Source organism: Anarrhichthys ocellatus, unplaced genomic scaffold, assembly GCF_004355925.1.
Source record: "Anarrhichthys ocellatus isolate YVR2014 unplaced genomic scaffold, GSC_Weel_1.0 scaffold68, whole genome shotgun sequence".
In the NCBI taxonomy this organism is placed as follows: domain Eukaryota; kingdom Metazoa; phylum Chordata; class Actinopteri; order Perciformes; family Anarhichadidae; genus Anarrhichthys; species Anarrhichthys ocellatus.
Window position 1 is genome coordinate 2,253,213 of NW_022280098.1, and position 26,677 is coordinate 2,279,889.

General features: G+C 43.0%; 1 protein-coding gene across 2 annotated transcripts in view; it reads left to right on the forward strand.

Annotated features, from left to right (window-relative positions):
- The window catches only part of pla2g4f.1 (phospholipase A2, group IVF, tandem duplicate 1), a 73,321-nt gene that overhangs the window by 17,212 nt on the left and 29,432 nt on the right, over nt 1-26,677 (forward strand). Inside the window, exons 14-18 of one of the 2 annotated variants that reach the window (XM_031873056.1) lie at nt 3-107; nt 276-310; nt 1,725-1,851; nt 2,750-2,886; nt 4,612-4,834. In XM_031873056.1, coding sequence (XP_031728916.1) covers nt 3-107; nt 276-310; nt 1,725-1,851; nt 2,750-2,886; nt 4,612-4,834 — 627 coding nt within the window. Of the gene's footprint in view, nt 1-2; nt 108-275; nt 311-1,724; nt 1,852-2,749; nt 2,887-4,611; nt 4,835-17,873; nt 17,998-19,144; nt 19,209-20,189; nt 20,327-26,677 lie in introns of those variants that run through there. The other variant, XM_031873057.1, reaches the window with a different exon arrangement.

A 26,677-nucleotide genomic window follows, 5' to 3' on the forward strand; every position in this document is an offset into this window, starting at 1 on the left:
AGCACTGTGGTTATATCTATGGCTCTGCTGCTCCAATGGAAACTTCTATTAATCTCCAGCCACTACCAGCCAAACATGCAGGCAAAGTGTCGCTTGTTATTGACCAGGTAAGAAGTTTGTTTGCAGCTGCATTAACTGGTCCTTTTGTTTTGACCAGCTGAAGATCAGAGGACAGGCCGACCCAAGCGTTTAGGGGCCCTTTCTGAATTTGATCATATAGGGCTGTAGTTCAAATAATATATGTTGAATAGTAATGTGGCTTTTTCTCATCACAGGACACAGTGGATTTAGACATAGAAACAACTGAAGGGTAAGGTGTTTCCTACTTCCACTATACAGTATAACCAAAAGTATGTGAACTCCCAAATATCACACCTATAGCCTACGTGAGTTTTGAGCAGAACCATAGGCAGTTAGCCTCCACTCTATTGGGAAAGTTTTGCATCAGAGTTTGGAACCTGCCTCCACGGATTTTCTCCCATTCAACCACATTAATGAGGTCCATCATCAGTTTTTATTGTTGGTCTAGGTCAGGGGTTCTCAACTGGTCTGGCTGCGGGACCCACCATCACCCACAAGCCACGACCCAAATCGAGGAAAATTTTCAACTTCTTAAATTAATTTAATGTAAAGATGGTGCAGTTTGAACCTGAGCTGAAAATGTCCTCTGCAGTCGTAGTATAGGGAGCTCTCTTGTGCAGAGAAATTGTTCCTGTAAGCCCCCGTCCCACAGATGTTTCACGTAAACGAGTAAAACTGCTTTGTTTGTTATGTCTGTAGATTCGTCCATTTGTAATGCAAAATGACCACTTGCCTAAATTCGAGCTTGTTTGATGTCATCCGACATGTCTTCAATTCGTCTACTTATAGTGTCATATAGGTATAGTTTTCAGTTTATCCTCTGCTGATATGAGCATTACAAAGCATTAACGGCAAATATTGTTAAGGAGTGTGAATAGATGGTACTCCGCTGCATAAAAAATCCCCTTCAAAATAAAAGCACAGCATTTTTTTTTTTGTTTCTTATTTCTTTCAGGCAAAGGCCCATTGAAAACGGGTCCGCGACCCACTTTTGGGTCACGACCCACCAGTTGAGAATCACTGATCTAGGTAATCCCAAAGGTGTTGGGTTGAGTTTGACGTCAGGGTCAATCAAATTATTTCACGCGAAACTGGAAAACCATTTGTTTATGGATCTGACAATGTTTACAGGGGCATTGCCATGTTGAAACAGGAAAGGTATAAACCCAAACTGTAACAAAGTTTGAAAAACACTACTGTCTAAGATATAATTGTGTGATTTAGCATCAAAGGTGCTAAATTCCAAATTCAGAGCATATCTATTATTGAGGGATTGTCTCCACACGGCTCTCAACATGGCGATGGCTGAGTCGGCGTCTAGCAGCTACCAGTGCAAACAGTGCTGACAGAGCTAACAGTGTTAATCTGGGGGTAACCAAAGGGTGTGTGTGAGCTTTCGTGACAACACCGTGTCAGCTGTAAAAGCTGTATAAGCGCAGAACAGCAGTAATTAGCTGAGGGGCCTCCAGAAAAACCAGTTAAACAGTCCCAGACCAAAAGTATACGGACAGGGGTATTCACCTTGGGGCTGAGTGAGCTAAGCAGGGCAAAAAACTTGAAAATGTTAACCAGAAGACGTCAGTGAAACAATGCTTTTTAGCTTTGTGTTATGTTACACTTGCTTTATCCCTGGAAATCCTCAGTGAGGGTCTTGCAGTTCGTCTGGACTTTGACATCCCAACTCAAGAGAAAGAGTTTCTGAAGAAGAGGGACGTTGTAGTGGCACAGGCTTTGCAGAAGCTTTTTGGAGCTCCATCTGATCCTAAAAAGGTAGAGTGCAACCCTTTGTTACTTTTGCCCTTGTACCCCTACCCACCACCTTACCTATGTCAATTTGCTAATAATTTTGCTAATCAATAAAAAACACAATGTAATGCCAAAAAGTGTACCAGAAGTCAAGACCAACATACAACACTATGACGTCATGAACTCTGTCACACACACACAGCGGACCACCAGGCTTGCAATACACTGACGGACACCATGACAGTGTGTACCAGAGTCACACAGCTGACAATTTCAAAACTGATGCGCTGTGGATTTACAGAGAAAGTGGGTTGGGTTACATGTGTCCACGATATTGTGTCCACGACAATGCATGCAACATTGTGGTTGCTTACTCTTCTGGACAGGGGACCTGGGGACTCAGTTGCCTCTTTTGTGTATACACTGCAGCTGTGTAAGATGATGGATTTAACCTCTTTGTGCATCAGGTTATCTTTGCAGCTGGATGGCTTGGCAGTTTACAGTTAATGATCTATTAACAAGGTTTGGCTATGGGGCAGAAAATAATTTCTTTATTAGTATCCTTAGTAAAAATGTTAAAATATGTGACCACACTGCAACATACTGTCTTGCATATAAGACAGCATAATCAAATTTTGAGTTACAGGACACCAGGTACAGGCATTATTGTTACCCACAGGATCAAATTGAATAACTTTGGTGACTTTTCATCAAGGTCTTTCATCTTTTATCAGTGCAAAATTTCAAAATTTTTCAATACTTGTGACCAAATAGCCTCGGCTGTACTTTGCGTTTTTTTCCTAAAAGCGTACTGACTTTGGAAGTAAGATGGTGACCAAGGTGAACATTAAACATAAACTGCTAAATATCATTTAGCATTTGGTCAAACTGCTAGAGCCACACCTCTCTATTCTCTGTTCAGGTGCCGAAGATAGCATTGGTGGCTTCAGGGGGAGGTTCCAGAGCAATGACAGGCCTGCTTGGTAGTCTAAGAAGCCTGAAGGAAATCGGAGTCCTGGATGCTGTCAGTTACATCACTGGTGTTTCTGGAGCCACATGGTGAGTGAACCATTTCACTAGGCAAGTGTCCTCAGTATCTTCATTTTAATCTTCTCATTTTACATAGATAGGCAAAGACAGGCAATCCCTCAAATTTTGGGCTGTGCCTTATAGAAAGCTTGTAATTAAATACAGGGCAGGGGGGTTTTAAAGAGAGGGCAACCTCCGAGGCTGAAAAATGAAACCGATGTGGAAGTGCCAAAAACTGCAGGTCAGCAAATTGTCACTTCAGGCTGGCTCCAAAGAGTCAATCCCCACAGACCTCCATGTCAAAAGGCCCAACTTTAAAGCAGAAATAAACATGTTTGCAGCCTGTTACAAAGAACGGTTTGGTCTCTATAGCCAATATCCTTGTTCCTGACAACAGAGGTTGAATTTGTATCTAACTCACCTGTTTAAATTGTATTTAGGCTTAAAGGTATGCATAATTAAGGGAATGGTCACTTTGAATGAAAGGTGGGGGCCATCACAGCTGCAAGCTGTCTGCTAAGTGTCGCCTCAGCTAATTCGAGTTCACTAAACTTAACCTCCTAGCCAAGTTTGTGCTGTTGGTGCCTTTTTGAGAATTTGTCATTCAAATATCAGAAAAATAATAATACTTGCTGTGGCAGGCTGGGGAAAGACAAAATGTGTGTCAGTAGAGTATTATCTGCATAGTTGTGGTAGAAAAAGTCACGGAAGAGAAAAGAGAGCCTTGATGGACTCCGGTAGTAAGACTGCCAGGTTCAGATCATAGGCTTTAAGAAATATGGACGTAGTTTCTGTCATGTCACCCAAAGGCTTCTGACAAACCGTTGTGAAGCTCTAAGTGAGTAGCTCTGGCCTTCGTCACCTTGGCAGTGAAGACACAGCCTAAATCTGAAAAAAAGAATGGATTTTCGGTGGAGCTGAGGCAGGCCCGGGTGACGCAACAGTCTAAGTTACCTTGTAATTGTGGTCCTTGAGGTAGGATGTGAAAAAGAAGAGTGCAGAGAGGAGGATCTGTTGCTTCACTGTGTCAAATGCTGCTGAAAAATCCAGCAGGATGATGGACAGGGAGCTCCAGCAATTTAGAGTTCTTTTATGGCAGTCATAGTTTAGTGGCCTACCTTGAAACCAAATTGGTGGGGTAGCTGTGGGGAAAGTTTCTGCAGAAAGTTTCGTGAAGACAGCAAGCTCAAATGTTTCACAAAGAAATGGAAGAAGAGAGACAAGTCTGTTATTCTTTAGTGTTGAGTTTGGTTTTCTTTAACGGACGTTCACTCAAGCTGCATTTAGAGAGTGAGGAAAACAACCAGTTTTCAAAGAGCATACCTGAAGTGGATGAGGTAAGAGCCATAAAGAAAAAGGTGAGAGGGGATAGGGTCAAGGAGGCAAGTGGTTGGGTGGGGGTACTTAAACCAGTACTTTATTGGAGGAGAGTGTTGAATAGGAAGTTAGAATGGGATGCAGAGTAAGTGGAGAGAAGAGACTGATAGCCAAGTCCTCAGCGTGCTTTGATTTCTACCATTTTCTTTCAGCTGCGTTAACATATATGTACCAGGTAGACTCTATGTCACCATTGGTCTCGCAAAGTTCAGAGTTGAATTAAATTAGCAATTATTAAAACAGCAAATGGCACGTAGAGACATTTTCGACCCATTATACACCGATCTTTTTATAAATTTGGTAAGAAATATCAATATTTCGTGCCTGGTTATATGAATCGATTTTCAATCATTGTACTATTACTTCCCTTTTGAACAGGGCTATGTCTGCTCTGTATCAGGAAGCTAACTGGTCACATGAGGACATGGACAGTGTTATTTCAGCAGAGAAGAAACAGATGACGAAGCATGCCCTGAGTACCATCACTCCTGAGAATCTCCATTACTACAGAAAAGAAGTTGCTGAGAAAGAGCAAGAGGGTTACACTGTGTCACTCATTGATATGTGTGGCCTGATCATTGAGCATGTTGTCTTTGGGAAGGTGAGCAGCTGATGAACACTTTCTCTTCTCACTTTAATCATACTGTGTATTACTTTGAAAGCTTAAAGATTATGTGTAACTTTCAGAAAGTCCTTGTTTTTTTTAAAGACACCGGTGGCAGTTAAGTTAGAGAGTGAACATCGGCCAAAATAGTGACGTGACACACACAAGACTGAATATGATTGAATGATTGGCATCTTGCAAATAGAACCATTGGCTCCGTGAAAGACCGCCACCCACCACAAAACAGATCGGGGCTGATGGCTGGTAAATCGGAATAGCTTGCCGTTTGAAAGTTACTTTCAGCTAATACGAGATTTTTAAATCGCAAATATCAAACAAGTTCAATGTTTATAATCCGATATCCATAACAGCTGAGGACACAATTACAAATTGTTGCCATCCACACACTATACAAACAAAACTGGTAAATTTATCTCATTATGTGTGGGATCCCTCAAATGTTTGACATCTGTTAAGATTTGAAAAAGTATGGTCAAGCCTTTGTCACGGGAGTTCACGGTTAGGACCCAATAGCAAGACCACAGGAGACAGAGTACGGTGAAACATACTTTATTTAGCCAGAGTAAGGAAGACAGGAAGGTGTGGAGCCCGTGGTCCGACACCAGAGAGTAGGCAGATCGACGGTGCGAGTCCCGTGGCTCGACACCGGAGAGCTGGTAGCTTGACGGCGTGATGTCCCGTGGCTCGACACCGGATAGCTGGCAGCTTGACGACGTGTGTAATCTGTTAACACAACAGAGGGCAGAGCGGCGGTGTATAGTCCGTTAACACCACGGACGGCAGAGCGGCGGTGTGTAGTCCGTTAACACCACGGAGGGCAGAGCTGCGGTGTGTAGTCCGTTAACACCACGGAGGACAGAGCGGCGGTGAGTAGTCCGTAAACACAAAGGAGGGCACGGGGGATTCCCGGACCGACGGACACCGGAGGCAGGCGCTTGAGGCAGAAGCTGCAACGGGGTTGAAGCGGGTGAAAGACGGTACGACCTGACAACCCTAGACTGCAGGACCAGAGTTTATATAGTGCCAGGGGAAGCGTTAGTGGGACCTGAGTCTGGTGTGTCAGCCTGCAGGAGGTAATCGGCTGGTGTGGCCGCAGCTGTGTGGCCATGGGAGGTGTCTGGTCTGACAGGGATCCTGACAGCCTTGAAGCAACCAACAGCAGATCCATGCATCCATGCAACAGTTAGCAGGCTAACCTTAGCTTAGGTTGTGGTTAGCTTAGTTTGCAGCCCCTGCCTTTCATTGCTGATTGGCATAATACACAAGTTAGTATCTTGGATCATGTTATAGTGAGGCAAGGTAGCAAACTAACATACAGTATATCTGCTCACAATTAAGTTAGCAAGCAATCAAGCTACGGTTAGCCAGGTAGCTATAGTTTACGTTGCATGGATCTGTGTTGGTTGCTTCATAACATTAGTTGATTAGGTAATTTGCAAACAGCAAGCTAGCCAATTTATCAGCCAGGTCAGCACTGGGAGTCTGGATGAATCTGCCTCAAGACAGTATTTTGCTAATTTAGCTGGTGAGCAATTTGTCTGCGTTAGCAGGCAAGCTAGTGCTGGGAGACCTCTGGTACTGGGTCTTGCACTGGTGGATTTCAAGTTACTACATCCATCGATTTTCCACCGCTTATCCGGGGTCTGGTCGCAGTGGCAGCAGGTCAAGCAGGCCGACCCAGACCTCCCTCTCACCGGCAACATGTTCCAGCTCATTCTGGGGGATCCCGAGGCGTTCCCAGGCCAGCTGGGAGATGTAATCTCTCCAGCGTGTTCTGGGTCTTCCCCGGGGTCTCTTCCCAGTTGGACGTGCCTGGAAAACCTCCAGTGGGAGGCGTCCAGGAGGCATCCTAATTAGATGCCCGAACCACCTCAGCTGACTCCTTTCGACGCGAAGGAGTAGCGGCTCTACTCCAAGCTCCCTCCTGATGACCGAGCTCCTTACCCTATCTCTAAGGCTGAGCCCGGCCACCCTACGGAGGAAACTCATTTCGGCCGCTTGTAGCCGCGACCTTGTCCTATCGGTCACGACCCAGAGTTTGTGACCATAGGTGAGGGTAGGAACGTAGACCGAGTGGTAAATTGAGAGCTTTGCCTTCTGGCTCAGCTCCCTCTTCACCAAGACGGTCCGGTGCAGCGCCTGCTTTACTGCTGCAGCTGCACCGATCCGTCTGTCGATCTCCCGCTCCATCTTACCCTCACTCGTGAACAAGACCCCGAGACACTTGAACTCCTTCGCTTGAGGTAGGCACTACGTCCCCACCTGGAGGGAGCAATCCACCGGTTTCCGGCAGAGAACCATGGCCTCAGATTTGGAGGTGCTAACTCTCATCCCCGCCGCTTCACACTCGGCTGCAAACTGCCCCAGTGAATGCTGGAGGTCACGATCCGAGGAGGCTAACAGGACCTCATCATCTGCAAATAGCAGAGAGGCGATCCCGAGACCCTCGAGACTGACGTTCTCCGCCCCCAGGCTGCGCCTAGATATCCTGTCCATGAAAATCACGAACAGGACCGGTGACAAAGGGCAGCCCTGGCGGAGGCCAACACCCACCGGGAACGTGTCTGACTTGTTGCCGAGAATGCGGACACAGCTCCTACTGCAGTCGTACAGAGACCGGATCGCCCTTTGTAACGGGTCCGGCACCCCATACTCCCGCAGCACCCCCCACAAGACCCCCCGAGGGACCCGGTCGAAAGCCTTCTCCAAGTCCACAAAGCACATGTAGACTGGTTGGGCAAACTCCCAGAACCCCTCCAGTAGTCTTGCGAGGGTAAAGAGCTGAATCCGCACTGCTCCTGTTGAATCTGAGGTTCGACAAGCGGTCGGAGCCTCCTTTCCAGCACCCTGGCAAAAGCCTTCCCGGGGAGGCTGAGTAGTGTGATACCCCGGTAATTCGAGCACACTCTCCGGTCCCCTTTTTTGAAGATGGGAACCACCACCCCGTTCTGCCATTCCATGGGCACTGATCCCGACCCCCATGCGACATTGAAGAGGCGTGTCAGCCAGGACAGCCCAACTATGTCCAGCGCCTTCAGCATCTCAGGGCGGATCTCATCCACCCCCGGGGCCTTGCCACCAAGGAGCTTTTTAACTACCTCAGCGACCTCTGCCAGGGATATGGGTGAGCCTCCCCCTAGGTCCTCAGGCGCTGCCTCCTCTGCAGAGGACATGTTGGTCGGGTTTAGGAGTTCCTCAAAGTGCTCTTTCCACCACCCAACGATGTCCTCTGTCCGGGTTAGCAGTCCCCCCCCTGCTGAGAACAGCCTGGGGTAAGCCCTGCTTTCCCTTCCTGAGCCGTCGGATGGTTTGCCAGAACCTCCTTGAGGCCAACCGAAAGTCCTTCTCCATGGCCTCCCCGAACTTCTCCCATGCCCGAGTTTTAGCATTCGTGACCACCGCAGCTGCAGCCCTTCTGGCCTGCCGGTATCTGTCAGCTGCTTCAGGAGACCCCTGGGCCAACGAGGCCTTGAAGGTCTCCTTCTTCAGCTTGACGGCTTCCCTCACCTCCGGTGTCCACCACCGGGTTCTCGGGTTGCCGCCACGACAGGCACCGATGACCTTCCAGCCACAGCTCCTAGCGGCCGCGTCCACAATAGAGGCTTTGAACATGGTCCACTCGGATTCCGTGTTCCCAACCTCCCTCGGGATGTGTGAGAAGTTCTTCCGGAGGTGGGAGTTAAAGACCTCCCGGACAGGGTCCTCCGCCAGACGTTCCCAGTTCACCCTCACTACACGTTTGGGTTTGCCGGGTCTTTCCAACCGGTTCCCCTGCCATCTGATCCAACTCACCACCAGGTGGTGATCAGTTGACAGCTCTGCTCCTCTCTTCACGCGAGTGTCCAAGACATACAGCCGCAGATCAAATGATACGATTACAAAGTCGGTCATTGATCTCCGGCCTAAGGTGTTCTGGTACCAGGTACACTTATGAGCCACCTTATGTTCGAACATAGTGTTCGTTATGGCCAAACCGTGGCAAGCACAGAAGTCCAATAATGAAACACCATTCGGGTTCAGATCGGGCAAGCCGTTCCTCCCAATCACCCCCCGCCAGGTTTCTCCGTCATCGCCCACGTGAGCGTTGAAGTCCCCCAGGAGAACTATGGAGTCGGTAAGCGGCGCCCTTTCCAGGACCCCTCCCACCGACTCCAAGAAGGCCGGATACTCCGAACTGCTGTTTGGTGCATAAGCACAAACCACAGTCAGAGCCTTGCTCCCCGCAACCCGTAGGCGCATGGAGGCGACCCTCTCGTTCTTCAGGGAGAACTCCAACACAGCGATGCTCAGCTGGGGGCTCGTGAGTATCCCCACTCCCGCCCGGCGCCGATCACCCTGGGCAACTCCGGAAAAGGACAAAGTCCAACCCCTCTCCAGGAGCTTGGTTCCAGAGCCAACGCTGTGTGTGGAGGTGAGTCCAACTATTTCTAGCTGGTATCGCTCCACCTCCTGCACCAGCTCCGGCTCTTTCCCCGCTAGCGAGGTGACATTCCACGTCCCTAGAGCTAGTCTATGCCGCCGGCGATCGGCATGCCCAGGCCTCCCGCCCGACCCGCCGCCCGGTCTGCATAGCACCCGACCCCGATGCTTGTCCCTGCGGGTGGTGGGTCCACAGGGTGGCTGCTCCATGGTGTTTATTCGGGCTGAGCCCGACCGGGCCCCAGGGGCAAAGGCCCGGCCACCAGACGCTCGCCTACGAGCTCCCCTCCTGGGTCTGGCTCCGGGATTTCCCTGGTCCGGGCGAGGTGGCTATAGTCTGTGGGCTAACTATCATAGGGTCGTTTTGAACGCAATTCAGTATTATGTATTATATATATATATATATATATATATATATATATATATATATAATCTAATGTTTATTTATTGAGATGCCCCTATGAACCTTGTTTGTTGGGGAAACACCCAATCACTGTGGTGAGGAAACCTGCATGTTTTTCTGACAGATTATTTGTAGAGGAATTTTGCTCTTCTGTGGCAAACCTCTCAATAACCTTCTTATTGAAGTCAGGAATGTCCCTGACAAGTTTCTTCTCCATGGAGAGCATCCAGAGCATTAAGGCGATCCTGTGTCATGGTGTTTCTCAGGAAGGTCTTGATCCTCTTCAAAGTAGAGAAACACCTCTCGGATTCAGCTGTGGTCATGGCTGTGGTGATGAGGATCCTGAGAAGACTGACAGTCTCTGTGAAGGTGCTCTGAAGGTTGTTTTCCATGAAAAACTGGTACATAGGCACTGCACCACTGCAAGTCTTGAACTCACTGTTCTCATAGATGAGGGACAGTTCTGTTTTGAGCTTGGCCTGGTTCAACATGTTGTATGCCTCCACTGTGGTTTCAAGCGCTGAATCAGGGAACTTCACAGTGTGTTGTGGGAACAACTCTCCATGCAACAGTGTTGCGCTGATGAGGTGCTGGGAGAAGGACAACCGCTCCTTGGCATGCATCAGGATGGTATCACATACCTGTAAAAGAGATAAGCTTAAAATTTGCGATAAAGCTATTTTGATGAAAGTGATTCTGATTGAACACTTTCCAAGTCAAGTATATGACTTTTGAAAATTCAAAAATACAATAACTATATCATCAAAATGTATCAGAAGGTCAGTTATCAGCTTGTCCTCCCCTTTTCAAGGAGACAGACGACTATGTTACTGAATATTTGACTACTTCCTGTAATTAGCATACACACATATAGTATACACACATATAGTATATGTCTGTGTGTGAGTGTATAAAGTATATATATTGACAACTACATCACAACTTACCTCTGTAGCCAGCCTCTGTTGTTCTCCTGGTCCCAGCATCCTCCATTGCTTTTTGGGCTGGTGCTGCTGGTCAGATGCACTGTCCCCACACAGAGAGGTAATGGAGGCTCTGTTCCAAAAAATTAAGTTTAAGTTGCTAACTTGCCATCTTCAATAACAACTAGGCCTCTTCTAGAAATTGATTTGGTGGACACCTGAATAAACCTGTTATTAGAAATTGTGTTTAATAACTACCTGCATTATTATACAAATCTTCTTTTTCCTTTTAAACAATTTAAACAAATATTGTGATGTTCTCTATGATAATCATTCACTTTGATGACTAGGCACATTTAGGCTTTCTAACAGCAAAAGCTTTATTAGCCAGTAGTAGATATAATCATTTACCCGATCGTTAGATTGCTGTCTGTGAACCTTTGGACAAGTGACTTAATGAAGACAGGGTCGATGTTCCTCTTCTGCAGCTGGTTAAATAGCATGTCCACATTTGGCATGATATTGTGGAACAATGCCAGGAAAAAACAGAAAGTCTCGTCTTCAAGCATCCTCACAAAGCCCCCTGCCTCTCTGACAGTTAGGGGATCAAAGTTCCCAGAGTCTCTGATGGCCTGGGAACACTTTAGGAGGTCGTCCTTGTGCTCGTACACAGTATTTACAGCGCGACTGTGGAAGTTCCACCGTGTTGTAGAGGCTCTAGGAAGTCTATGCGCAACCACTTGGTCAAGCACGGTGGTTCGCTTGGGTGACCTGGAGAAGAAGGCAGAAAACCCACCAAGGTCAGAAAAGAAGGTACGGATCCTGGGGATGTCTGATGTTGCCTTCTGCATGATGAGGTTCAGCTGATGCGCGTAGCAGTGGACGTAGTGAGCATTTTCGTAGGCATCCAATATCTTACGCTGCACTCTGCCGGTGGCTCCCCTCATTACAGCAGCCCCATCGTAAGCTTGGCCGATAAGTTTGGCCTTTTGTCCGTTTGGGAGGATAGCGCTTAGCCTCTCCATAAGCGCTGTAGCGATGGTGTCAGCGGTTGCGTTCTGGATGGTAATGTACTCGAAAAACCGCTCTTGGATGTTACTGTTGGCGTCGATGTAGTGTAGCACAAGCACCAGCTGGCAGTGGGTGGAAATGTCAGTCGTCTCGTCTGCTTGAATGGCAATAAAATCATCGCTCTTTACTTCCTCCAGAATGTAATCCTTCATAACCGACAGCATGCAGTCCAACAGCTCGTTTTGTACCGTCTTTGACGTGCCTACCTCTTAAGCTCGGGCCCTATTTGTAGGCCTCTGCTCGTAAATAGCATACCCATACTAAAGTGACCATAGTTCTGTAACTACAAGGTCTATTTTAATATTTTTTGTTGATATAATCAGATCACAACACTTGTGAGATTGTTCAGATGGGTAATATTGTGTATATGTTGCTGGTTAATATAGTAATGAAGACATTACACAGCTCAAATTGAAAATAATCAGGTTCGCCTGAAAAAAAAGCACTTTTATTGATATAAGGTTGTTGAAATAATGCAGATATCTCCCTAAAAACTCTCCCAAATCATAGCACAACCGATCAGTAGTTGCTGAATAAAGGTTAAAGTGGGATAAATTGAAGAATAAGAGGCTTTAGTAGAGAGCGGTCAAGCGAGGTCATCATTTTCGAACCAGCTGTTGCAGCTCTTACATTGTACTTTTATAGACTATATAACTATATATTTCACTTTTTTTATCACTCATATTATTCAATACATCCAAATACAGCTGTTAGGAATCATTTTGAGATTCCTAACATCATCAGAGCCTGTTTCTGGCTGTCATCTATAGGATTTTCTCAGTTCATGTGTGTGTATGGGGCTGTAGCTCAGCCTATCATCGGTCGATTTCAGTCAATAAGCCCTCCTTCGACGCGTCAGAGTCTCAGGAAGGCGTGTGTCGAATTTGGTGTTGATTGACATAAGTTTCAACCAGTAAAGTTGCAAGAAGTGCCGCGTCTCCCCGAGCGTAAATTTCTGCTCGCTGGAAGTTTGACCGCTCGCCCATGCTGGATTGACCGCTCTTATTCTGGAAACAGCTCGGAAGTTTTACGCGTTTGGCCACGGGTGCTAATGCTATAAAATGCATTGCAAAGCTAGGTAGCCGCTAGCATCAGGGTGCAAATATTGATTTGCGGTACTCATAACGGCGATTTCTGGCCAGGATTTCATGCTTTTATGCCACTTTTTCTAGATGCTTATATTAGTAGTCTATAGTTGTGTTTGGAGTGTGTAAGAAGTGACTTATAATGTAGTGTTGCCCGTACGTTGCTGTTTAATCCAGAAAAAAAACTGTACCAATCCACAATATTACCGAAGAATAAGGCTATTTTCCGAACATGATTTTCAGGGGTGCTGAGCCCGAGAGCCCCCAAATTTGGGGGCGTCGTGTGCAAGATTAAACACGCTAGCTGTCTTAAGGTGCTCCTCCAGCACACCGTCGAGGGAGGCAACAAAATCCACCAATCCACTGAAAATGCCAGGGTTGTCCGAGGAGTCAGTCTCGTCATGCCCACGCAAGGCCAACTCAAAAGCCCCACAAAACTTCACACAATCAATTATTTTGGATAGAATGTGCCTGTTTTTATCCACCACCTCATTGTGTTTCCTCACTGCAATCCTGTGTCCGTCGTCCAACTGAGTTGCGATGTTCACTTTGCCCAATATGGCTAGCTTGACGGAGTTATCCATGTGCATCCTGGTGTTCTCATGTTTTCTTAATTTTTCAGACATGTGCTTCAAGTCCCTCACTCCCGTAACTGTCCATGCTGAATCTGCCCCCGTTGTTTTAAAAAGCAAGCATGGAAAGCAAAATACGGCATTAGCACGACTGCATCCAGCTAGCCAAACTTTCTTGGTGTACCAGTCTCTGGAGAAGTGTCGCGTGTGCTGCTTCCCTTTCACGCTAGTCTGCTGTGTTATTGTGAGGTCAGGTTGATCTGGGCCCAGTTCTTTTACCTGTAGTTTCTCTGCCAAAGTTCTCCTCTCAAACGGGGTCTTGGAGGAGAGATTTTACCGAGTTCGGGTTGAGTCTTGGAAGAGTAGCGCTAGTGCTCGCACTCGCCATTGTCATCTCGTTAAAATGGCGCTTCTCGAGACTAGCCCTGACGAGAACGCGCAGCTAGGGGGGCAAAATCGTTTTGGCCCCACGCTGAATCTATTTGAGGGCACTGATTGGCTAAATTGTATGTCACTCATTTATATCTTTAATCAGCAATTGACTAAACTGCTTCATAGACCCGCCTCTTTTGGGCCAAAACAATTTGGCCCCCCTAGCTGCGCGTTCTGAGACGTGTCATGCACACAGGCGGAGAGCACGAGCAGACGAGCACACAGGCGGAGAGGACAAGCAGGAAAAGCATATATTTTGCGCAGATATCACATTTTACACATATTACTGGGTACATTCCACAGTTCAAAAACACAAATATTGACAATTTGTATAATTCATTATTATTATAAATTTTTTTTTTCTTTTTTTTTTGCGTGGCTCAAGGTGGGGCCAGGCCCCATGGCCCTCTATTGGCCAGCCAACACTGCTTAGCATATAGAAAGATTAATGTTCCAGAACAGTATGAATGTATTATGATAGAAGTATGTAGTCCAAGAGGAGATATCAAGTTTGTGAACTTCTATAATCCTTGTAAAAAGCCATCGATGGAAATGTTTCACGAGATATCAGGAAATATTGGAAAAAGAGAAATTTGGTGTGGAGATTTTAATGCTCACAATACATTATGGGGAAGTGAGTTCACTGATACCAACGGAGGGGTATGTGAAGAATTTATAGAGGAGAGATCATTCATTTCTCTTAATGATGGAAACGGTACCAGGGTAGATGTTACTCGAAATTCAGTATCCTGCTTAGATCTTACATTAGTCTCAGGAAATATGAGTAATTTGTGTGAATGGAATACAATGAATGAATCTAATATAGGGAGTGATCACTATCCTATATGGTGCTCATTAAACTGTAGTATCTTTACTCAGAAGGGTAATATAATAGAAAGATGGTGTTTTCCTAAAGCTAACTGGGGAACATTTAAAGAATGTTGTAGGAAGTCATGTGAAGAAATATCTATTGAGGGTGATGTGGACAGCTGTTCGAGAGTAGTGACCTCTATGATTATTGGTGCTGCATCAATATGCATTCCTAAGAGTAAGGTGAATGGGAAAAAGAAAATGGTTCCATGGTGGAATGATGAATGTAAAAATGCCATTAAAGAAAGAAATCATGCCTTCAGAATGTTAAGAAGCCTTTTGACTCATGATAATCTGATCGATTATCAAAGAAAGAGAGCGGTAGTACGGAAAGTTATTAAGTCATCAAAGAGGAATGCATGGAGGCAATTCTGTTCAGCTATTGGAAGAGAAATAGAGTTACGTGATGTTTGGGCGATGATCAAAAAGAGGGAAAAGAAAATCAATTAAAATCCCAGTTTTGATAGACAGAGAATATCGGGCAATTTCAAATGAGGAGGAAGCTGCGTTATTGGGGAAGAAGTTTGCAAATGTTCACAGCGGAAGTCATTTACATGAGAGGCACAGACAGAGAAAAGAAGACATTTTAGCAGCACATACAGAAGTTAAAAAGAAAGGTCAATGAAGGAACGCCTCTTGATATGGAGTTTTCAATACAGGAGCTGAAAACAGCGTTGGAGGAAAGTGGGTATACTGCTCCAGGTCAAGACCAAATATGTTACGCTATGTTGAGACAATTACCAGAAGAAGCCTAGAAATTATTCGGAAATTGTTTAATATGATTTGGAGGGAAGGTGTAATGCCAAGCAGCTGGAAGAGTGCTTTGATTCTACCTTTTGGTAAACCTGGTAAAGACCTAGCTAATGCTGGCAATTACAGACCAATAGCACTGACATCTCATTTGTGCAAGTGGATGGAAAAGATAATCATGAGAAGATTAACTTATTTTGTAGAACAAAGGGGCTTGCTAAATAAAGGTAGATCGACAATTGGCGCATTGATAAAAATTAGCAATGAGGCAGAGAAAGCAATAAGTATGAAGGAGATTATGGCTATAGTCTATTTTGATATAGAGAAAGCATATGACTCTATGTGGAGAGAGGGCCTATTGATTAAAATGTATAAAATAGGTATTGGTGGAAGGATGTATAACTGGATATTGGATTTCTTTTCTAGTCGATCATTCAAGGTAAAAGTTGGAGATGCCGTGTCAGAAGAATTCACGATAGTAAATGCGATCCCTCAAGGTCGTGTTATTAGCCCTATATTATTTAATATTATGATAAATGACGTCTTTATGGACATTGACAGAGATATTGGCTCCTTGCTATATGCTGATGATGGAGCAATATGGAAAAGGGGAAAAAATATTAGACATGTGATCAGTAGAATTCAAAAGGCCTAACCAATTCAATTCAAATCCAACTAATTCAAACCAATGTTGAAAAGTGGTCGTATGACTGGGGGTTTAAGATGTCTGTTGCTAAGTCTTGCAATATTTAGGCTTATGGTTAGATGAAAAATGTTTGTGGAGAACTCATATTAAGCATATTGAAACTAAATGTAAAAAGGTGCTCAATGTTATGAGAGCAGTTTCTGGACATGAATGGGGAGCAGATAAACGTCACTAATGGATATCTATAGGGCTATTATACGAGCATGTATAGATTATGGATGTATGGTGTATGGAGCAGCTGCCAAGAGTACACTACAAACATTAGATAGAATTCAGTTCAGAGCTCTAAGACTTAGTATGGGTGCAATTAAATCCACCCCAAACAACGCACTTCTGGTGGAAGCTGACAAACTGCCATTAAGTTTAAGACGATCAAAACTAGCTCTGGCATATTGGGTGAAGTTAAAGGGATCTGGAGAGGAACTTCCCGCAACAAATGTGCTGTATGAATGCTGGGAATACACCCAAAGTAAAGGCAAAGGGTTTGGTTGGACAATCAGTGCAATAGCCAAAGAATACGGTTTAACTGGGTTAGAGTATGGTCCCAATGTAATGTGGGGAAATGTTCCTCCTTGGATACTACCAGTTCACAATGTGGATTTAACACTCATAGAAGAGAGGAAAAAATGGATGGAAAGAAACTTGTATGACATTGGACATCAGACTCAAGTATAAATCAATAATAATTATTATAACTATCTGCAGATTTATACAGATGGATCTAAAGATAACGGGAATGGACACGTAGGATCAGGGGTATTCATACCAGAATTTAGGGTGACAATATGCAAACTAATTAATGACAGACTGTCTGTCTTTACAGCCGAAATTATTGCAATAATCTTGGGACTGCAATGGGTAGAAGAGGTCAGGCCTGAGAGAGTGTTCATCTGTTCAGATTCTGCTGCAGCTTTAAACAGCCTAAAGACAAAACAAACAATAAGAGAGGATTTAGTGATGGAAATATCTCTGATAATGTTGAGACTTCAAAGACTGGGAATAAATGTTCAATTTTGCTGGGTTCCTGCTCATGTAGGTGTGGAGGGCAATGAGAGAGCAGATATGATTGCAAAGAGAGCACTAACACTAAAAGAAGAGGATATATTGAATATTCCTTTTGGAAAGGGGGAAGCTAAAGCATTAATAAGAGAGGCAGGACGGGAGTTATGACAGAAGAAGTGGGACAACGACAACAAGGGAAGACATTATTATAACATTCAGAAATCCATAAATGTGAAGACATACAAAGGGAAGTATAGAAGAGAGGAGGTCATAATATCAAGGTTAAGATTCGGACATACAGGACTTAACTCAACTCTGTATTTAATGGCAAAAAAGGACTCAGATAAGTGCACTATTTGTAATGTACTGAAGACGTGGAGCATGTTATCCTGAAATGTCAAAGATACAATTCAGACAGGTACATCTTGAAGCAAAAAATGTGTCAGTTGGGACGGAAGTGGAGTTTGGAGGGAGTTCTGGCAGCGGATGAAGAATGGCGCGACTGCTGCAGGCACTGTTGCGATTTCTTAAAGAAACGGGATTAGACTGTAGGATTTAGTTGTTAGTAGGTGTTGTTTAGGTTTATTTATTTAGTTATTAATATATATGTATATATATATATATATATTATTTTATTTTATTATCAGAACAGTGAAGAAAAGTTTACCCTGAAAATGCACACTCCGGTACAGTAGGTGGCGGTATGCACCTATGCAAGTTGGTTGCGATCCGCCATTGGAATTTAAAGAAGAAGAAGTAGTCTACTTACCAACCACCGTAAAACTAGAAGAAGAAGAGAAGAGAAGAGAAGAGAAGAGAAGAGTAGCCAGCCTACTTATCGAGACTGCAGTACAGCTGCTTTCTTGCAACTCTCTGTGACTCTGTCTGACATTCATAATGGCAACGGTGAGTACAAAAGAAAAAACATCATAATTCTGCTATATGGTTGTACAGTTCAACACCATGCTGTATCATGTGGCTGAAAAATGTCATCAAATGTAAATATTGCTGATAGTTTGGGAAACTGTGCTGGACTGCAAAGTTACATTTTGTTTCATTTTTTTTAACAAAAGGCTTTTTCACTTATTCAGATACCACATCTTAAAATCTGAGCCTGTGCTCATAATTTTGACGATGGTCCAAGTTTTCTGAATAGTTAATTTTGCTCTCACCTTTGTCTTATTGCACCTTGCTAAAGAGTGACATTTAGAAAGACCCAGGCAAGGATGAGGTCATCCCAGAGTTTTAAATGTAAAACAACTGGACGCATTCTACTTTATAATGCAGCAATGCAGCTCAAAGCAGTTGATATTTGTGAAGCAATGCTGCTTGACAAGCGTGTTATTTGAAGTCTAATGAATCTCAACAACATTGAAAGCTGCAATTCATTTTTACTGCAAATGTAGTTGTGTAATATTGTTACGGTGAGAAGACAGAACTTGTTCATATATGACACGCCCTGATGATGAATTAAAAACATGTAATCATGCTGTCAGATACAGAGGAATCAAACAGACTCAGATGTCAAGTCTGGTCACGTTAGAAAAGCAACAAATGCATTGAACATTTTCTGGCATATGACAATGAACAGGGGCGTCGTTAGGCCAGCCAGGATTATAGCCAAGGAGTTTAGCTCAAACCACGTAAATGATGCACGGAGGGAAATTGTAAGCACAGGTTGTTACAGAATGTGGCTATCTGTAGTTGTTAACGATTGTTACCTGCTTAAATTTAGGTTTACTTGATGCAAATGAAAGGGAATACTGTAGTGGGCTATGTTAACACTAAGCTAGCTAGCTATTTTGTTATAAACTGTCTCCAGTGAGCAAGAGTGTGAACGAGCGAATATGACAACGAATAAAGTAAAAACAAATACATGCATAACATGGTAAAATGAATAAAATCTGAATAACAAAACAAAACGGGTACATTACATGTTGATGAACTAATGCTGTTTTAGCCACACGCACCCTTTGAATGAGAATTCCACATTTTGTGTTTTCTTGAATATGTTATATGGCCTCATGATTTCATGTTTTGCTTTATTTAACAGAAGAGCCGTTGGACACTGAATGTCACCATACTGCGAGCAGAGAATGTCCTCTCCACAGATTATTGTATGTATCTGTTTGATTTTAATGAACATTTTGTGACTTGCACACTTTATGGTGTGATAAAATCTTGTTACTTATGATGATGTCACTTTTTCACTTGACACAAAAACCAAAGAATCAGAAGGGTCCTAAATCTTGTTTGAAGTGTCCTTTTAATGTTTTACTTTGCTAAAAGAGAGAGCCCTCTCAGTAGTAAAGGTAGGGATGTCCCAGTCTAGTTTTTTATTTGTTTTGGCTATAAGTTGTGTAAGGGGCTGATAACACAGAGACTTGTTGCTACACGCAGCTGCTTCAAATTCCTTCCCTTGGCATTCACCACAGACACACACACACACACACACACGCACACAGTATGTAGGAGACCTGGGGACAGTTTGAAAGAGATTTAAACCTGTGGATCTCAGAGCAGGGATATAAAAATTATTCTTTTTAACCAATTGCTATCCGAGCACTATACTATACCAAAACCAAGGTATAGGGAGTAGAGTGTGAATTAAATTAAAATCAAGAGAAGAAATGAAGATCCATGTTTTGCAGTCAAGAATAGTAAATAGTTGACCACCTGTATAGGTTTATCTCTTTAAAAAAATATTTTAGAACGTGCGGAGGGCAGCCGCACGTGACAATATTAATGACCAATATCAAATATCCAATATGAAAACTGAAGTTAAGTTGAAGGAAAAAATAAAGTAAAACTGAGCTAATTTGCTTCATCAGGACTGTTTGGATGTGGTTTCACCACCAGGTGATGAAAGTGCATGACATGTTTTTCCAACAAAACCTTTAACACCAACATTCAGTGCTATTTAGTGACCCAGATGATAACAACAATAAAGCTCATTATATGGGCTGCTAGCATGCTGTCCATATTAATGACTTTATTTACAAATACTTAGGTTAGTTATAAGCAGGGCAAATATTATATGACCTACGCTTGTTGCATGGACCCTGTATAATAATCCTTCTCCTGATTTCAAACACCAGGGTCGGAATCAGACTGCTATGTTACTGTGTGTCTCCCCTCAACATCTGCAACAGTCTACAAGACAAAAGTTGTGGCAAACGTCAAAGACCCAGAGTGGAATGAAACTTTTACTTTCAAGGTCAATGACAATCTCACGGTAAGACCAGTGCAGTAGGCTGCTAGCACATGTACCACACTAATGACTATTTAAGGAGTTAAATGTGTTTTTTGTTACTACGACGTTAGTTATTCTGGAAACATTTTATGAAGGATTCTTTTGAGTGGTCACACATATTTGTATTACAGGATCTACAAATGAAAAATAAGATTTACAAAAGGGTAGAACTTGTGCGTAATGTTGGGTATTAATAAATGCGTGTTCTAATCTACACACAATGCTCAGCAAATTGATGTGAAATCATGTGAAATAGTTTTTAATTTTAACTTAACAGATCTGATCATGTTCACCTTCGAAAAGCTTCCTGTGTATGCAAATGTCCAAAATATTTGTGACATTCTATTGTATTTGTTTATAGATCGTTAAATGTGTACGCATGAATCGCCAGATACGCACGGATCACGTTCCATTTTTGTCTCGAGTTTTCAGACTATTTTCACGTTCTCCAGCCCCACACAGATCCACCAGTCCATGCTGCATTTAAGTGCTGGTGGAAAACTGGGACATCTGGGTTTTAGGTCAAATCCTGTGTTATTTCAAAGAGGGAAACACGTTTTTTTTCTGAACAGACAGAATAGCTCGTCACCTCTTGATTAGAACAAATACATTTACCAACTATATACTAGCTATACTAGCCTAGCTATCATGTAAACAGGCGCTAAGAAGTAGACAGGCCCGAGGGGTTTCTTTTTTCACTATTTCATCATTAAATCCACTTTTTTTTTATCACAGTTCCGTATGCTCCAGAGGACTGCCAGTGTCCCCTGCCAGTGTACTGCCCAGCTCATTCTGTTTTTCTGGCAAAGGAGCAGAGGAGACTGGAGACTTGTGCACAGCGAGTCAGTATAGTTTACAGAGTATAGAGTTGGTAAATGTATGTGTTCTAATGGAGGGCTGAGAGCTGTTCTGTCTATTTAGAAAAACGTCTTTGCCAGTTTGAAATTACACAGGATCTCACTGAAAGACCAGATCTTCCATTTTGTGCGGAGCTGAAAAATGTGAAAATAGTCTCAAACTCGTGATGTAATCTGCTCTGTGCTATCAGGCGATCCATGCGCACACATTTAACTGTCTGTCAATAAATACAACAGAATGTCACAAATATTTTTAGGCATTTCTATGCACAGGAAGCTTTTCGAACACACAAATGATCACATCTGTGAAATTAGTAGGTTAAGGTTAAAAATCTGTATATGAATTGTTAATATGTATTTAGGTTGAGATGTGTGCATTTGTAAAACTGCTTTACAAGTGTTCAAATTGCTTGGTACTTGTGAGAGGATTAGAACATGTTTGTGGATTATGGACTAACTACATTTGTAAATTTTATTTGTTTTTTTGTAGATCATGTAAAACACATTTGTGACCATGTTGAGAATAACTCTATTCTACTCTGTTGGTAGAACCCTCTCTGTTTCCCTTTGAACCCCCTTATGATTTAACTTTTTTTGTCGTACCCTGATCAAAGCTGCAGTTGGTACTTATAGTAAAAATACATTTTATCTAGTGCTGGGCAACGATTACAATTTTTAATCGCGATTAATCACATGATTTATTTGCGATTAATTGCATTGTTATATGCAAAGTTCAATAATGAAATCAAAAGTGGTGTATTGCGCACTTTTATTTTAAAAGTACTGCTATATGAACAAAAGGGCAATAACATTTGGTTTGCAAACACTTTAAACAAATAAGGTTCTTTGTAACAGCAGTATTCTCTTTACACATTCTCTTTATATGTCTTGCACTATCTGTGCTCAGTGTGCTGACTTTATGTGACACGTTCCACTGCTGTGCAACATGAATACAATGTTTCAGCACGTTGTGATGGACGATTTCTATGTTAATGGGGAGAAGAGAGAGTTGTTCACAAATCAATAACAAAGTCTTCAAAAGATTCAAAGTTGTGTTTGTCCATTCATTTGCTTGCAAGGGAAGAGTACACCACAGATACTCATTCAGCTGTCTGTGGTGTGAGCTTCAACGAGATACAACATTCAACATCCTTTTATACCTACAGAGGCCTCCTTCCCACATGACTCCCATGCAGGAAGTGTCTGGTCTGGTCTTATCTGGTTCATGCAGGTAGCTCAACTGTGATTCGGTTGTGGTTTCTATGTTCCTATTTTAAACTACCCTTCCGAGAAACAGAGTATGTGAACATGTCTTCAGTTAAGAAAACGGGTCTTTAGGTGCTGACCTGTGTCTTGCAGGGCCTGTTTTACTTCTCCATTATACCAAGATGTCACACTATGTTCTTTAAAAACTTTCCATGATGCTAATACATATTTTACCATTACAACGTTTCAGCAAAATGTCTGTCTTCTGTTTTCATGACAGTCAGAGCATGTTGTAGCGTGAGCGGCTCCTGCCCTGTTTTGTAGGCAGGGAAGTCTTTCGCACCTCACACGGTGGATACTCCGTCGGCTGTCCCACCTGCGAGGATATGCGTTCCTCTTTGAGGTGTCAGAACAATACCTTCGGCATTTTATCTCACCCCGTAGCTAAATAGTTAGGATTTCGGAATTAATTGTCTTTTGAAAGTCTTTTATGGCTAATGCCCTCGGCGCTCTCAATGGGATGTAACCTTAACACCCTGTATGTACTAGTTATGTACGTACATCGTCTATACTTTACTATTGCCTATTGTGAACATTCTCACCATTTTATGACTAACACTGCCAAGTCTTCACCCAGGGAACTTACCTTAAGCTCCTCTGTATGTTTCAGTCGTCACATCTTATCGCACCATTAACGGACAGGGGAAGAGGGTTAAATTGTTTTAAAGGACCAGAGTACTTTGTTTTGCTTCAGACACTTACAAAATGTAAGGCTGTGTTTTTATTTAAGTTTTTCACACAACAATCACATTAAACAATTTCAATTCAATGAAACAGTTACAGTGGCTACAAGAACTAATTCTAACACTCCTATTTTAATAAGTTCTCCTCTTTATCAGCTTTCACTGATTTTGCTATGAGGTATAATCCACTAGTTAGGGGGGGGGGGGGGGGAAATGCCCCCCTTTTATTCTCTCTGCTCTGCTCTGCTGTTCTCCTGTCAGTGCAGGCTCTCAGTCAGCTCTCTGACATTCCTACTTTTTGGGGGGGTCTATCTTTCCTTTTTATGCTGTCTTCTGATAGCAAAAGGGTCTTATTTTGGGTAAATAAAAGGGTCTTATTTTGGGTAACTAAAAGGGTCTTATTTTAGCCATCTCTGAGGGGTCTTCCGTTCCCTTTAGAGTGGGTAAGAAGTCTATCTCATTCTCTAGTTGGGGCAGAAGCCCAAATCTCACAGTTTTCTGCTGCTCTTTATGCTGATCTAAGGCTGGCACCTCCTTCATTTCATGTGTCACTCACACATGAGTCCTCTCTCTAGAGCGGACACAGAATGTACTGGTTGTAACTAGTTTGATCCTGTTCAGAAGAGTAAGGATTCTAAAAGTTTGGAGTGACTATTTTATATAAGGCATCTATGCAGTTTATATGGTTAATCACGTCTATCATGAAATAAAACAAGTTATATTATGATGGTTATAAAACGTGTAAACAAGCTATATGTTGTGATGGTTATACTTTTAACTGAAAGGGTTACAGGTTATAATAGCTATACTTTTATGCTTTCATACTTTTCTACGATCTTTCTACAATGTGAATGCAGCTCTACTGTTCATCAATGTAATTCTGAGGTGATGATGGTTACCCAGCGATGTCCAGTAGTCTCCAGTGAGAGCAACAGCTGCTGCACGTTGTAACGCCGTCGCTTTTGTAGTCCTCTCCTTCTCATACAACTGGTGTATTCTTCTTGTGATGGTGCGTCTTGAGGCTCACACGTGCCGTCATTCGTTGAGATCCTAAAGTTGCGTTCACACCAAACGCGACGCGAACGCACCTTGAGAACGTTCCTCAGACCGACATCTTCCACAATACTAATCGGCTGCAGTTTGTATCCACTTCACTGTGGCATTTGTTAGCTTGTCTTGCTTTTGTTTATCTATACTTCTCCCACACGCTGCAGCCAACGTCATCTGCCGAAAACTTCCTCCACTGTTTGTAAGGGTTGATTTGCTGGCATCAACGATGTGTATTGCATTTAAGTGATACTTCAGACTCGAAGTACTCCGGTGATAAGACAATATGCCTTTGCAGTGGATACAAATAACTTTGGTTCTATCAACTCCGCCGTCTGGAAGAGATTTATAATGAAAATGTCCATGTAAGAGTTCCCGGTTCATGTGAGCGCTGCAGCAGTCCTAGGCCCACCCCAAATGCTCTCATTGGTTGAGACGCGTGATGACGCCCATCCCAAGCCAATCCTGATCAACATCCCACCCCTCCTGTGACCCATGGTTTGTCTGTATGTGTATTCAGAGCCAGTGAGCAACGGACTTTCAAAATAATAAAATAATAAAAAATTAACGTGCGTTAACGTGCGATAAACTAATTGTCGGCGTTAATGAATTAATGCGTTAACGCGTTAACTTGCCCAGCACTAATTTTAACACATTTTCTTAGACTGACAGAAGATTCCCTCTACCTCTTTTTATTGCTCCTAAAACAACCAATCAGATCCAAGGTGACTCTAACGTGTCAATCAATGCTTGTGAATTCCGATCAAACTGTCAAACTAGGAAGCACTGATTAATCCAGATTCTGTGTCTTGCTTCAAATGTTATCAGAACATGTTTCAGTGAACTGTTTAGCTGTAAAATAAGTAAGTTTTTCCCATGGCGGCTGGGTCACACTTTCTGTGACAAAGTTTTGCAGCTGTGCGCAATTTGTCGCTGAGGGAGAAGGAAGAAAACAATATCTATATTTGTTAATATAAAAACCTTAATTTTCATTAATTTTTTTCTCATTATTTTCCTGCATTTTCAAAATGAAATGTAGGGGAGCTTTACTTTACTGATTTACTGAGTTTCACTGGAACACCATATAACACGCTGATCGTTATGAATTGGACTGTTTTTTGTAAAAAAAAAAAAAACCTCATTCGCATAGAAAAGAGCCAACTAAGCGTCAAAAAAGCGCCAAATATCTGCATATCATCTCATTCAAATACTTAGAATTAGCACAGGAGAATTGAGACACTGGTATTTTTAAAGGTGGTTTTCAACCTTTGTGGGTGCTTTGAGAATTAGTTTCTTTTTTGTATTTTTTTGTAAGTTAAGCGACCCCAAAAAAGCCCCGTTATTGTTTAGTGAATTGATAGTAGGCCGATTTTGTAATTGTCTTGATGTGGCTGTTCAGGTTGAGGTCTGGATCCATAACTACACCTAGATTTCTCACTTGGTTTGTGGTTTTTAACATCAGTGATTGAAGCTGAGCGCTGACTTTCAATCGTTCGTCCTTGGTACCAAAAACAATTACTTCCGTTTTATCTTTGTTTAATTGAAGAAAATTCTGGCACATCCAGTTGATTTGTTCAATGCATTACCCAGCCCTTGTATGGGATTATAGTCCCCTGGTGATATAGTTATGTAGATATGTGTGTCGTCTGCATAATTATGATAACACACTGTTGTTTTCCATAATCTGAGCTAGTGGAAGCATGTAGATGTTGAACAGTGTGACAAGGACCCTCTCCATTGCAGGCATTTGTGGACTGTTGGAGACAATAAGAGACTCGCACACACAGAGTTGAAAGTTTATTGTACAGTTCTGATATGGTCTCAGGAGTGATTATTGAAGGTCGGGCCTGTAGACAAACATATTAGTGGTTTGGTTATCGTTAACTAAAATGATTGAATATATTAATAGTGCAGTCAAATAACCTGCATGTTCAAAGCACTTACCTCTGCTGTGTCTCCTCTCCAGGGTGTTCGTCCTAAAAGAGTCCCCATGGTACAAGAGCACCATTTTATAGTTCCGGGAAGGTACCATGTGGTAATTACTAGAGGGGTGGTAGGAAAATTGTATCCTCTATTCGGGCCGGATATGATCTCTATGGTGATGTCTTACCACAATAGAGATCATATAGATAATTGACCTTAGAATGTTAGGCATCTATTTTAATGTATTTGTTCTAGATTAGGGGATTGTGTTGAAGAGTAAGGGGCAGAGTCACCTATCTTACAGTGATGTGGAGGTCCTCGTTAGTGGCAGACTATATAAGGCTGCCATAATTACATCTAGTGCTGTCGCTGCCAGGACCACATGCTGCCCGTGGTCCCTGAAAGAGTTATGCCATGTATTTGTTTGTTTTTGTCGGTGAAATAAACACCTGGTTGGTTTACACGTACTCTCTGTGTCCGTCCGTCCTGCTTCCGAAGTCCGGCCGCTGCGTGCCAGCCTAACAAACAGAAGAGGCCCCAGTATTGAACCTTGGGGA